Source organism: Sminthopsis crassicaudata, chromosome 2 (genome assembly GCF_048593235.1).
Source record: "Sminthopsis crassicaudata isolate SCR6 chromosome 2, ASM4859323v1, whole genome shotgun sequence".
Taxonomy (NCBI): Eukaryota; Metazoa; Chordata; class Mammalia; order Dasyuromorphia; family Dasyuridae; genus Sminthopsis; species Sminthopsis crassicaudata.
Genome location: NC_133618.1, coordinates 421,260,309 through 421,274,162, shown reverse-complemented (window position 1 = coordinate 421,274,162; position 13,854 = coordinate 421,260,309). Strand labels below are relative to the sequence as shown.

General features: G+C 40.2%; 1 protein-coding gene across 1 annotated transcript in view; it reads left to right on the top strand.

Moving 5' to 3' along the window:
• SLIT3 (slit guidance ligand 3) overlaps window positions 1–13,854 on the top strand; it is a 772,880-nt gene that overhangs the window by 643,492 nt on the left and 115,534 nt on the right. The window contains 2 exon segments of the mRNA XM_074292023.1: window positions 5,918–6,061; window positions 7,096–7,259. Coding sequence (XP_074148124.1) covers window positions 5,918–6,061; window positions 7,096–7,259 — 308 coding nt within the window.

Genomic DNA, 13,854 nt, shown 5'->3' with positions numbered 1-13,854 from the left:
CAGTCAGATATTCCTAATAAAGGAGACTAAATGATAAGCATTTCCATTATACTTGAAACTCAAAGGATCTGTTTCCCTCAGCCTCCATTCTTCCTCCTATTTATGGTTCCCTTCCTTTTCTGAGAAAAACCTAACATGGTTTTTCATGTGTTCCCCTGTGGCGGAGTTTCAGGAATTTAACCAAAGACTGAGTTGATTCTCTCTCTCTGAAAATGGCTTTAAGAATAGAAGTAGAATACTTTATCAAATGATCATAAATTAATAGTCTCAAGGTGGGAGTGGGAAGGGGTAGAATAAATGATCTCTAAAAAATTCCTGGCAATGATACTTTCCCTCCTCCCCAACTCTTAGCCTGAAATAATTTTGCCTGTTATCCCACAGGAAGCAGACAATGGAACCAAGTAGGGATGCCAATTTTAGGGATTCAATTCATCTTTTGGGAAGTTCAGCGAGAACTAGCAGAGCAGCTGTCTCCTGATATTCCTCACCGTTCTTCTCTCTTCTAAGATCTAACCCACAGGAGAAGCCACTAAGCATTCCTTTGGCATAACTAAGTTACTCCTGGTACTCGGGATAGTTCTGTTCCACCGATGATCCTGCCCAACATCAGGTTAGCTTGGGATAGAATCTCTGTCACGTGGAGACCCAGAGAGCTTCAGTTTTTCAAGCATAATAGATTCCTGGATGTTGAGCCTCCCTGTCCATAACAGTTGTCAGCTTATAATTTGCACAGGGTATGATTTCTGAATCCAAGAATTGCCCAAGCAGCTTCTAAAATTACCTCAGTTTGCAAGGGTTCCTTTTGCATTCTAAATAAATAGATGGTGTTTTTTTGGTTTGTTTTTCTGTCTTTATGAATGTATTTTTGGGGTAGAAAGAGAGCATGCTTAGAAATGGGAGTGGAGGTTAAAGGGAACAATATCTCAAAGATTATTGTTTCTTATTATGTTTGCAGAATTCAGAGCAGTATTCTTGCCTATTCTTCATTCTTTATATAGGACTTGTTGCATATAATTCAATTAGGAAGCCCTCATTATTTTGCAGAATAATATTCAGGCTTTGGATATACCAGTTTGTGGCTGTCTTCTTCCCATGATCTTAACATTCTTAGCAATAAGTAGGCTGCTTTCCTGAATAATGCTGTCTGCTTGTTAGTTCTTTACTGCCAGCCCAGTAGTTTACTGCTGACTATTTGTTGTTTCCCCATTCCCCACACTGCATCAGGGCTAGCCTAGACTTCAGGTGTACCTGCCCGAATGGATCACCAGGCTTGTAAAAGTCACCATTCCCCAGAGGGAAATATTGAGTGATCTTTATAGGAAAAGCAATAGAGAATGGAGTCTTCATACACTAGTTGTTCAATGAAACTCTTCAATGTAACAAGGACCAGTCCTTTAAAAAAAAATACTCTAGTAGCCACTAGAGCTGAAAGCACTCCACAGAATGAATGCATAAAAAGCATTTAAGTGTTTAATATGTGTTCAATTCTGAGGTTACAAAAAAAAAAAAAAAAGGGAGAAACAATTCCTAGTTCTTAAGCAGTTCACATTCTAATAGAAGGAAATAACATATGTAAGAGGATTAGGTTGCAGAGTAGATAAAGAGGCCTGCTTGTCTTTAGGGTGAAGAATAGGGGCATGGTTTAGCCTAGTGAGGCACCAGAAAATGCTGGAACAGAGTAGATGGCAAAGCCCAGTGAAGAAGTAGAAAGGAGGCATTGTGTAAAAACCTCTTTAGATCTAATGTTCTCAATTTGGAAATCTGCTGATTTTCCTATTGAGTAATCCTCATTGCTCTAAGTTTGCTAAGAAACATTTTTTAGCTTATAGGTTGTTAAATAGGAGAATTGGGTTTTAAGTAAAGGCTCCCTCAGAGAAAAGAGATAAGGTGATAGCACAGTTTTTGTGACCTTATTGGAGCTGAGGAAGTATTAGGCTTTTACTTAGATTTTAAAACTGGTATACCCTAAGACTAAGTGGCTTTCCTGTTTCTTACTTGCACCTTTGTTTGCCACCTTGGAGAGCTAAGCAATCTAAGAAAGAAAAAGAAAAAATATTCCATCTTTTTTTTTTCTCCATGCTTTTTGGAATCTAGACTTGTTTCATTGTACATTTTAAGGGTAATTTTTCCACGCTTTCACTCCGATGCCTTGTCATCTAGGAGACATTTCACAGTCACCATCCCATCCTATGGGTTTTACTATTGATCCATGAGTCTGAAATAAAAAGAATGCAGCTAAATCCTCAAAGCAGCCTAGAAGAGCTGAGGGTGGGAGGGAAGAGAGCACTGACCAGACAGAATAGAGCATTATCTCCCACCCTAAATCCTGATTAAGGACTAGCTTTCCCCAGAATCCAAAATTCTTCCAGATTTACTTAGAAAACCCAGAATAACTTCTCCAAAATTGCTAGACTAGCTAGTTCTTTAAATTATTTGTTTATATAGTACATTTCCCCCTCCCAGAATGTGCTGTATTTTTTATTAAGAATTTTTATTAATGTTTCCAACCAGTGAATCCAAGTTATTCCTGAGTCTTTCCATCCTCCAGGTTCTTCTGATTGATTCTCTACTTGAGAAGGTCATTCTCAGATCAGAAAAGTGTTCTTGTCCAAATGGTTAGTGTGTTTGGCCAGAGTTTATAGGATAAAATAGTCGGCAAGCATTTATTAAACACTTAATATATACCAGCCATTGTGTTAAGTTATAAAAATACAAAGAAAAAGCAAAAAAAAAATCCTTCAGTCATAGAGATCACATTCGAGAAGACAACATGCAAACAACTGCATATATATACCTTATATCTGAATGTATATAGGGGGGAAGGAAAAAGGAAGAGACAGAGAGAATGGAAGATAATCTTAAATGGAAAGGCCTAAAGTTCAGGGTAAGGGCAGGAAAGGCTCCTATAAAAAGTGAGATTTGAGTCCTAAAAAAAAATCAGGGAAGCTAGGACTCATAGGTAAAGAGGGATAGCATTCTAGATATGAACAGCCAGTGCAAATGAATAGTCAGGAGATGGATTATAATGTGTGAGGAGCCACAAAGTCAATGGAAATGGAAGGGAATAAAATGTAAGAAGACTGGAAAGATATGTAAAGGATAAGTTATGAAGGACATTGAATGAAAAATAGAGAATTTTATATTTGAGGTAGTAGACAGTTCAGTAATCAACTAAAATTTATTAAGTACAATCAGACTTGTATTCTAGAAAAATCACTTTGGAAGTTGGATGAAAGATGAATTGGACTAGGGAGAGACTTGAGGTAGGGATCTCAATTAGGAGATTATTGCAATAGCCCAGGCAAGAGGTGATAAAAAGTGGTTGTGTGAATGGACAAAAGGGCACATCCATGAGCCAAGTTGCAAAGATAAAAACAATAAGATTTGAGTTTGAGTTGAGGATGACATCAAGGTTTTAAGTCCTAGTATGTGGATACTGATGGTGTCCTTGAAAGAAACAGGAAATTTAAGAAAGGGGAGGGTTCAGTAGTGACTAGCATAGAATGCTCTTTGGAGGGATAAAATGTTCGGAAGATAGAGACATAGATTTTATGTGGAAAATCTCCAGAGTCTACTAATGGATGGCCATAATAATGTAACTTAGAATACCCAACAACTGCTAATGCTATATCATTCCAGCACCATAACTGAGTCAGAAGGTCTGCGTTCAGATTCTAACTTTTTCACTTAATTTCCTGTATAACCCTGAGCAAAGTATTTACCTCTCCAAGGCAATTACCTTATCTGTAAAAGTTGATAGCAAACCCATATGCCTGCATATGGTTGTAATGAGAATTAAATTAGATAATGCACATGAGGACTCTGAAAATTATAAAAGTATTATTACACATATAAACAATTGTTAACTGCAGGGTAAAACTACATGGGTGCCTTGGGGTTTTGTTTATTAGCCAAGTCATGGATGAAAATTTATAAATCACTCCCTATGCTAGCCTTGTATATCTAAAATATATGGTGAGTGAGTTTACTCACCTGGACATCAAATTACATTAAATAAATATTATATATCTATGATGTGCTAAGAAGAAAGAAACAAAAACAAAACAGGCCCTGCCCTTGAGGAGGCAGGGATAAGATACAAATAAGTGCAAGATGATTTGAGGAGGGACTCAATAACAATGAGACAGGGAAATGAGTTGTTCAGAAAGGCTTCCTGAAGAAGGCAGTACCATTGCTGAGCCTTGAGGAAATATATGTGTGTGTGTGTATATATATATATATATATATATATATTCAGAAATATGCAATTGAGGATGAAGTGCATGGGGGATAGCTTTCAGAATATGTGGATGTGGAAAATGAGCTGTCTGGGCAAAAGCATGTGAGCCAACTTGGCTCTAAGGTAGAATGTGTAAAGGGAAGTCATCTAAAATAAGTCTGAAAAGGTCAGTCAGAGCCAGTTTGTAGAGGGCCTCAAATGCTCAGCTGGGAAGCTTATATTTTATCCAAGAGAGGATAGAAAGCAGCTGAAGGTTGTTCAGTAAACAAGGCAGGACTTGTGTGTGTTCGCTATTTTGCCAGCTTTATAGATGATGAATTGGAGAGGGGAGAAATTGGAATTAGGGAGACCAACTAGGAGATTGTATCCTAAGTCAGATGGAGATTGAAATTCCATTTCAGTGAATGGCTCAGAGCCATTGGCCCATGAAAGCAGGTGTGTCAACTCTGTCAACTCCATGTCTCCCATGCGCCTTTGATCAATGATAGATCTTAGTTTAGGAGTTTCTAAATACAACCTCTGGTCATGAATCTATAGGTTGTCTGGCCATTTACCAGGCAGTTAATAGCCATTCACATCAGGGCCAGACAAGTTAAACCTCCTTTAAACAACCATCCCCCTCGAGAGGAAATATGTTTTTCTTTTGTTTTTAACTCCTCCTCATCTCTATTATCCAAAGTAAAACAATAAGTACCAGGTAAATTCATTAGGAAAATTATTTTAGACCAAAGAATTTTGATATAATATCCCTCTTAGAGGGACTTGAAGCTTGTTGCACAGATATTTGCAACACCCCCCGTCTGTGAACCAGACCCTGCGCCAAAAGGCAAGACCCGAAGAAGGCCCTGGGATCTATGAAGCAACAAGCTTGATGAACTGGTCTTCCCAGTCTGTAGGGAACATACTTTCAAAAACTGTTCCCTGTTAGTGTGCAGAGAGGTAACATGGTAAAATGGAAAGAATATTGACTCTAGGATCAAAAGACTTGCCTTCAAATCCTGCTTCTAACATCATACGTATACTTAACATCTTTGGCATCTATTCTATAGGGTTGTTGTGAGAATCAAATGAGTTAATGTTTATTAAGCATTTTGTCAAACAGAATGATAGATTGGTAGATAGATAGATAGATAGATTAGAAAGATTAGATAAGATAAGATAGGTGGATGAATGTATAGATGTTTGGATGTATGGATAGATAGATAGGAGAGATGGATGGATGAATGGATGGATGGATGGATGGATGGATGGATGGATGGATGGATGGCTATTTAGGTAGGAAGACAGATAATGGAAGGAAAATAGATGGACAAATAGGTAGATGGGTAGATAGATATTGGTCATTATTATTATAAGCACTGGTGTATTAGGCTATATACATATAACGATTTTGTGTTATTGGCATCTGTGCAATCATATGTATGTGTGTATATTTAATTTCATTCTTTTCTTTGTATTTCCAGCACCTAGCACATAAGCAGACATGTAATAAATTCTTGTTAAGGGTTTGATTTGAAGGTCTGATGAATTCATTCATGGTTATATCTCTTTCCTCAATAGCAGCAGAAGATCAAAGCCCTTATAATAGAGTAATTGGAGCTTTTCTGCCCATCCCGAAGGTTAGCTACCTTCTGATAATTGCAAGGATTACTTTATAAAACCTTCCTCTATTTCCAGGCTTCTCAATGCCAACAAGATCAATTGTCTACGGGTAAATACATTCCAAGATCTGCATAACCTCCACCTGCTCTCCCTGTATGACAATAAACTGCAGACCATCAGCAAAGGTCTTTTTGCTCCTCTTCAGTCCATCCAGACACTGTGAGTACATGGGCCCTGGCAATGTGGGTCTCTGGGAAGAGCTACAAACATGTGAGAACCTAAAACAGACACTCACCTGCCATGAGCACCCCAAAGCCACCTCAGACATTGGGTTAATGTGCTCTCTTAGCAAATACACCTTCAGCCTGCAGGCTCTTGCCTTTAGTCTCCAGCAACTCCTTGTTAGCCATTCACTCCAAGGACTAAGAAAACGTCTTAATGTTTTTAAATGTACTATTAAGAGCTGCAAACAATTCTTGGATCTATGTTTTAAGACCCTAGCCCTTAGGCTAGACTTCCTACACACATGAGCCAGCCTGGTTTTCAGCCACAGCTTTTAATTCTAGAGAGGAAGTATAGTGTAGTGAATGCTAGACCTGGAATCAGAAAGATTTGTATTTGTTTCTTGCTGAAAATTTTTAATTTTTAAGATTTAACCTCTCTAGGCTTCATCTGTAAAATGGGTATAAAGGCACCTACCTTAGAGAGTTTTTTATGAGGAACACATTAAATGGTGTATTTAAAGTGTTTTGCAGATGTTGCAGTTATTTAAATGTATTTAGCACAGTGCCTAATACATAGTAAATGCTTAATAAATGTTTGTTGACTAATTTAATTATCAATAATATGTAAGATTTCTGAGACAGGTTTGTGTAAAACACATTCCTGAAGCAACTAGAAGCAAGCTATAAGGCTTGGATGCAGAGAATTCCATGGGTTTGGGGTAGGACAAGAAATGCATTCTGACACAGAAGTCATACAAAGCTGAGGAAAATATGGGGGACTTCTTGGATGGGTGAGAAGACTGGAGGATGAGCATCTGCCTGCCCTTCCCATGTTTGCCATTTCTGTGTAAGGTCCCCTCCATGAGTCACGTCTGAAAGCAGGTTCCCATTTTCATATATTCCCCCCATCTTTTGCAGGGGGCAAGAGTGGCAGGGGACTGGAATTCTATTATTTCCCCAAGAGGGGGAAGAGCAATGGGGCATGGCATCATGGGTCATTCCTAATTAACCGCCATGTCTCTCTCCCAGACACTTAGCCCAAAACCCATTTGTGTGCGACTGCCACTTGAAGTGGCTGGCTGACTACCTCCAGGATAACCCAATCGAGACGAGCGGGGCCCGCTGCAGCAGCCCGAGGCGCCTCGCCAACAAGCGCATCAGCCAAATCAAGAGCAAGAAGTTCCGCTGCTCAGGTAATCGGGTTATACTGGCCAGGGCCACGCTTTTCAATTCAGAAATCAGCAGCCCCAGAGAGGCCGCTAATCCAATCTGCAGGACAGTGTGTGCTGTAATGGATCCTCACGGAGCATCTTTGCAAATTAAATTGGAGAAATTTGGTTAGCCTTCTAGAAAACCAATTACCTTATGGATTTAAAAGAAAACACACACACACACACATACACACACACACACACACACACACACACACACACACACAGCTGGGCTGATGAGGAGTGGGATGGAGGGGGTGAGGAAATGGATGGGGAAATAAAGGAAAGAGAAAACAGAATCTGCAGGTTATCTCAGTCTGATTGGGAACCACGGAGAGGGTAACATTTGCATGCATATATTTTAGTGTCCTTTATTTTTAAAAGGAAACGTGTGCTTCCCAAAGAACAGAAATTAAAATCAAATTGTTTGATATTCAAGCCAGGCTTCAAATTATACTAGGTAATCTCTGGAGCCTTGCCTTCGATACAGTTGTTCATTTCCCAGGTTACTAGATTCCCTGCCCCTTACCCAAGCCTAGACAGGTGTTGGGTTATTTTTCAGGTGTATGGGAAGAGGAGGAGGCTTGCTTTAGAAGCCTTTGGCTTAGATCTCTAGTTTTTTAATTCGTGCTTTGGAGCCAGCTCAGCTGGTCTTGGAGCACCCCCTGAAGGGACAACAGTGCACAGGGAAGTCTCTCAGCCCATCATGGTTGGAAGAGAAATAGCTCTTATTGACTGAATAGCTAGACAAGCGTTTGGATAAAAATTACTATCATTTATGTCTTTTTTCCACTGGAAAAATCACCATGATAGATTGTGCTCCCAGTGGTGAGAGATTGATAGCATGAGGTGCTAAGATTGGATGTGGACAACTCTAGCAATCTGTGTCATCAGGAAAAGCTCTCTTCCCCCTCTCCTTCACATCCTCCCTCCCTCCCATCTTCTGCCCCCTCCTCCTTCCTAAGAATTTTCTCCTGAGATTAGCCTTGAGTGTTCATGAGCTAGTCACTAGAGGAACAGACTTCCCTGATAACCAGAAACCTATGAACAGGGGATAGCTTTATCTTGCTTCACGGGCATTGTTTTGTCATCTACGTTGGACCTTTTGGTACTGTGTCCCAAATGGAAACATGAAGATTTTCTTAATCTAAAGTACTAGGAGGACCTAGAGGATGTCCCCCCCCCCGCCCAGGACTTCAATATAGTATGAGAATTTTGCTGCAGTTTTCTTACACCATGATTTCCTCTCTGGCTCCCAGAGCATGAGAATTTGCTACTGAAATTCTGGCCACATTAATTATGCCCTCTCTCATTCTGGAGCCAAATCTCACAAGCCCCTCCCTACCCCCTGAGCTCTTTCCTAAGCCTGTGGAAGTCCCAGGGTGGAAAAAACCTTCATCTCTAAGCCCCTGGCTGCTACCTCAGACAAGCCCATCCTTTTATGGGGCCTGAAGAGGTGATGGCTGACACCAGAGTCCTTCTACCTACTCACACCTCCCTCCTGTCAAGTCTGGACTGATCTAATTAAGTGTTTTAATCTAAATTGCTCTCGGACACTTTAATTCAGAGGCTGAGATTGGAATATGTGAGGGGAAGACGAGGAGAAAGACAGGATGCCATCTGCCAGCTGTAATCTCTCTATCTCTGATGGGACTGACACTAGTTTGGCCTGGGATGGAGAGTATAGAGTTTAGTGGGAACCTGGAGTCAATTAAGTAGCAGCCTCTCTGCAATAGGAGAAGAGAGAGACCAATCTATCTAGTTCCCCGGAATGCTACTACCTTGAAACACAGGATTAATAGGAACAAGCAAAATATCAGACCAGATCTTCAAGTTTTGGAATTTCCTAAAGGAAGTGACATTGTTATTCTGTCATATCCCACTCTTGGTGACTCCATGTAGGGTCTTCATAGCAGTATGAGATAGTGAAGTGGTTTGTCATTTCCTTCTCCAGCTCATTTTATAAAGAAAGCTGAGACAAACAGGGCTAAGTAACTTGCCCACTGTCACACAGCTAGTCTGGAGTTGAATTTGAGACTGATTTCAGGAGAGAATTTTTGCCTTTGTTCTTGTCCCTCCCAAAAACCAGTATACTACATTGCAAATACACACCAAAAAAATACGTACTAGACTTTAAGGGAAGTCACAAAGAGTTAGACATGACTGAAAAGGAATGGCTGAGCAGGTAGGCTGGAATGTATCCAAAGAAGATAAATAGTATGGCAGAAGACCATGAGTCCATATCATGTGGGGATCATTTAAAAATACCAGGGCTGTTTAAAACTCAGGGAGGATATTATCTTCAAGGAACACCTACAAGCAGAAGCTGAGTGATCATTTGCTCACTATGTGAGAATGAAAATTCCTTATAGGTTGAATTAAATGGCCAGTGAGGGCCCTTCCAACTTTCAAAGTCTGTAATTCTTTCCTATGTAAGAAAAATCAGAGCCACCAATTTCTAATTATCTGGGGGATGGAGAAGTAGGGAGAAGTCAAGTCTCTGAAATAAATCCTTGTCTCCCTTTCAGTTCCCTCTTCAGACTAACTTTTACACTGTAATTGCTAAGAAGGAAGCAGAATAGGCTGGCCAATCTGATTTTAATTTTACCTTTTTCTGTCTGACTAACTTTTCTGTTAGGGGTGATGATGAGCAGTCATATTAGTAGTAGTAAGACTAAGGGAGCAAGAGAAGGGGAAATGGAGGAGACTGTCCACACCTAATTTAAAAAAACTCAGTTTGAGTTGCAAAAGACCAAAAGGTTGAATATTCTTCCCAAAGGAGATGCCCCTAAATCAATCTAGGAGTTTGAGGTGCTGCAGGATTAGGGTCTTATATGTAACAAGAAGACACAGCTGCCTAAAAATCTAATCTGACTCCTCAGTTGATTGATTAATGTTTATGAAGCTTTTAATGAACAAGATTTTATGCCCCTTATTGAAAAAGTCTTTTGGAGTTATACAGTTGAGACATTGTAGATATTGTAGTGCATGGGAAGAAAGAAAGACTAAAATAGAGAAAAAGAAGCGGACAGACCTTGACAACAAAGGGATAAAGGAGAGTCCTTGGGTGACTTCTCTGCCCCTGAAACAAGGCATTTCTAAATCGGAGAGTAGGAAAAGATACTGGACAACACTGTGCTTACAGTATAGGAAACTCTGAGTCTGAAATTACCTACTTCCTAAGAGACACTAGGGGAAAAAAGAAGGGCAAGTGACAGATATTGCATTTGGCAGATAATAACTCTTTGTTTTACTTTGCCCTAAAAGCTCCCCTATTGAAAAGATGGGTGATTTAATTAAAACCCAATTAGAGTTCTGCTTCTGAAACTTGGAAAGCCATTCTTCGGCTGGGCCACATCTGGTTTCCTGGCTGTCTCATCTCTGCTTCTCAATATCAGCAGCATCCGGCGCATGGGGCCAATATCAGGTTAGAGGTGAATATTGGTGGCTTGTGTAATCTGGGCATCAGATTAAGATCTTTTGAAAAGCATGATCTGGCTGGGTGAGAACCTAAAAGCTATTCCCAGAATAATGTAAGTTCCTTTAAAAGCTGTCTTCTGTTTATTGCTTTTCTTCTGTGACATAAGCATGTATATTAAATAATAGGTTTAGGGGAAAAAATGTGCTGATATTTTGGGTCTGCCCAGTTTGGAGACTGTTCGTTGGATAAATCAATTGGTGAGATATTCTAGTGAAATCACGATGGGTTAGAGCAGGAAAGGAAGAGACGGTAGAGATCATCTAGTCCCATCTCCCTAATTTTTCAAAAGAGAGAACTGAGGCTCAAGGAAAGGGTGTGACTTGCCTAAGCCATAGAGCAAGATTCAAAGCAAGAGGTAGAACCCAGGACTTGTAATTCCTTGCTTAGTACTCCCACCATTATAATTCATTACTCCTTTTATTCTTCATGGAGAAGCAAAAGAAAAAAAAAAAAAGTAAGATGAGGTGATAAGTCTTGATCATGAAAGAAGAAAGGTTTTTTTCCTGGTCCTGGTATTACTATTCTCTTTTCTTCAGACGCTGAATTTAGAGTCATATGTATTTCTCCATTCGAATGGAATTTCAGAGCTGTCTCTGATGCTTACCATCTGTGTGATCTTGGAAAAATCACTCAACCTCCCTCACTTTCCTTATCTGCAAAATTAGGGGGTTGAAGGAAATGGCATTCTAAGTCCCATTCAGTTCCAGATCTTTGCCCCTGTGAGAATTCAAGATAAAGCCAAGCATGAGGAAGGCTTATCTCCAGGCTTCCCTGTAGTTTGTCTGGACTTCTTAGAGACCTGATTTTTATTTTCTCCTTTGTGAGAGCTTCAGAGAACTGGGAACCTTCTCCAATGATATCCCCAATATGCCAAAATTGTGTTTCTCAGGAGACTGGATGACCCCATCTCTAAGCCAGAACCTTTCTCAGGGAGTGTTAGGCAATAAGCATTTTCAGTGCTTTGCTTTGGGTTAAGCTACACAAACTAATAAATAAGATTTTGACAAAATTTGAGTTTATACACTATGTCAGTATTAAATTTTTGTATTTTTTTATTTTTTAAAAAAACATAAACAAATGAACTAAGTTTTTGGTTTAAAAGATGGAATGCATCTAGTTTTTATAAATAAGCTTTAGTGTTAGTCAGAACCTATATCCACAGAAAAAATCGATTTTGTTTGTAAAAATTTCAGCTCTAATGACAGAGTCAAATAGAGAGTGTCTCCTAAGAAAAAGAACCCCATAGGGATAGACCCTAAATGGTGGAAATATGTTTGCAGAGAATAAGTAAAGCCTCAATGGTGATATCACCATTAATAATAGTTTAGATAATAGTGTTGATAGTGACTTCCTAATTCTTGGAATAATGCTTGCGTCTCATACACACACACACACACACACACGACAGAGTTTGTGTATATGTGTGTGAATACATATATATACACATGTGTTTTATATTTTTGATCCTGATTTAAGCATCAAAATTAAGAATAAATGAAAAAAATCTAAAAAGCATATTTATTCACTTAAATTTTTTAAAAAGGCAACTTTGTTCAACCTATACATATTTTTTTTAAAATAGTATAGTGCCAAGTTCTAAAATCTAATAATCTGACTTCAAATCCTAAATCTGTATGCTTTTATCCTTGTGACACTTTTTCTCCTTCGGCAAGCTTCTTTCTCTGTTTGAGCCTTAACTTCTTCCTCCGTAAAATGAAGACATTAGACAAGATCATCTTAAAGGTCTACGTCCTTTAAATGACTGTGGCCCACATCAGGCTAATTTCTTTCCTTCATCAGTTGTATATTAGAAATTAAAAAGCCCCTGGGCAATTCTGTGGTGTTGGGGAGGTAGATGTGCCTGTGGAGTTTCTTGAGTCCCAACAAATTCGATGTCTAATTTATGCTAAACATCTTGTTCCCCATTGGGAGACCCTGGTCTGTCTCCTAATGCTATTTTCTAACACCACTTCTCTCCCAGTCCCCCGCCTCCAATTGATCAAGAGGAAGACAGGAAAACATTGTGAAGCAATGATGAGATACGGGTAATTGTTTCAGGGAGACCTCTGAACTTAGGAGTGATGAGACAATAGTTTGTCTAGGAATAATCTGGCAAGCCCTAGGGAAGAATTGAAGGGTGAAATGATAAAATGCATTAGCTAATCTTTGTCAATAGTAATGGGACCACTTATTGAGAGAGCACATTTCATTTTTCAAGTGCCATTCATGTGAATTGGCTGGCTTCGCCCTACTCTGTATTCCTGTGAGGGATGGAAGCCTGGGAATAATTTCACAGTTAGGAAAAGTAGGGAACAGAATGGCATGTCATTTGTTTGTTTCTATTTACCGGATTTTTACTGTCAAAGTGTTTCTATTGGGAAGCGTCCACTGTTTAATGGGAGAAGAAGAGCTGACAGGGAGGCATTTAATGCTATCACGCGAGGGGGAGGTGGGGTCTCACTATCTACGAAATTTGGAAACCATTCAGGACAAGGTCCTGCTGCTCTAGGTTCCTTTTCAGCGCCTCCATAAGTAGTTTTGGGGGACAGGGTGGCCTCCGAGAGCCAGCCTGGGGCTGTGATGTACCCAACTCCGCCCGAAGCAGCTGATTCAATCTTGCAAATATCTTCTTGTGGCTTGAAATGTTCCCACTGGGAGGGATAGAGGTTACCTCCAAACCTTCCAAGTTTGTGTGTCTAACAAGCCTCCATAGCCCGCTACTACCTCTGTGCATCCGCCACCGTGTCCCCCCGGGCCAGGTGAAAAGGGGGAATCCGGTCTGTGGTCCTTGGAAGCCCTTCAGGCCCCCAGCAGCTGCAGGCCTCTGCCCAGGCCCAGTGACGAGCCACGTGCAGCCAGCACCGGCCAGGCTCCTGCTTCCTCTCCACGCTGCTTCCTCTGAGCTCTCTCTATGATGCTGCTGCCTAACCTTGACTCTCACTGGCCACAGCCACGGGGCTTTCCTTTGTGCTTGATCTAACCATGTGGTGGAATGATAGAAACAGAACATGGTTCTGTCAAGCACCGCGGAAAGCTCCGTGCTTTTCTGCAGCATGGCCCAGCGCCTCCTCCTCCTCCTCCTGCTGCTGCTGCTGC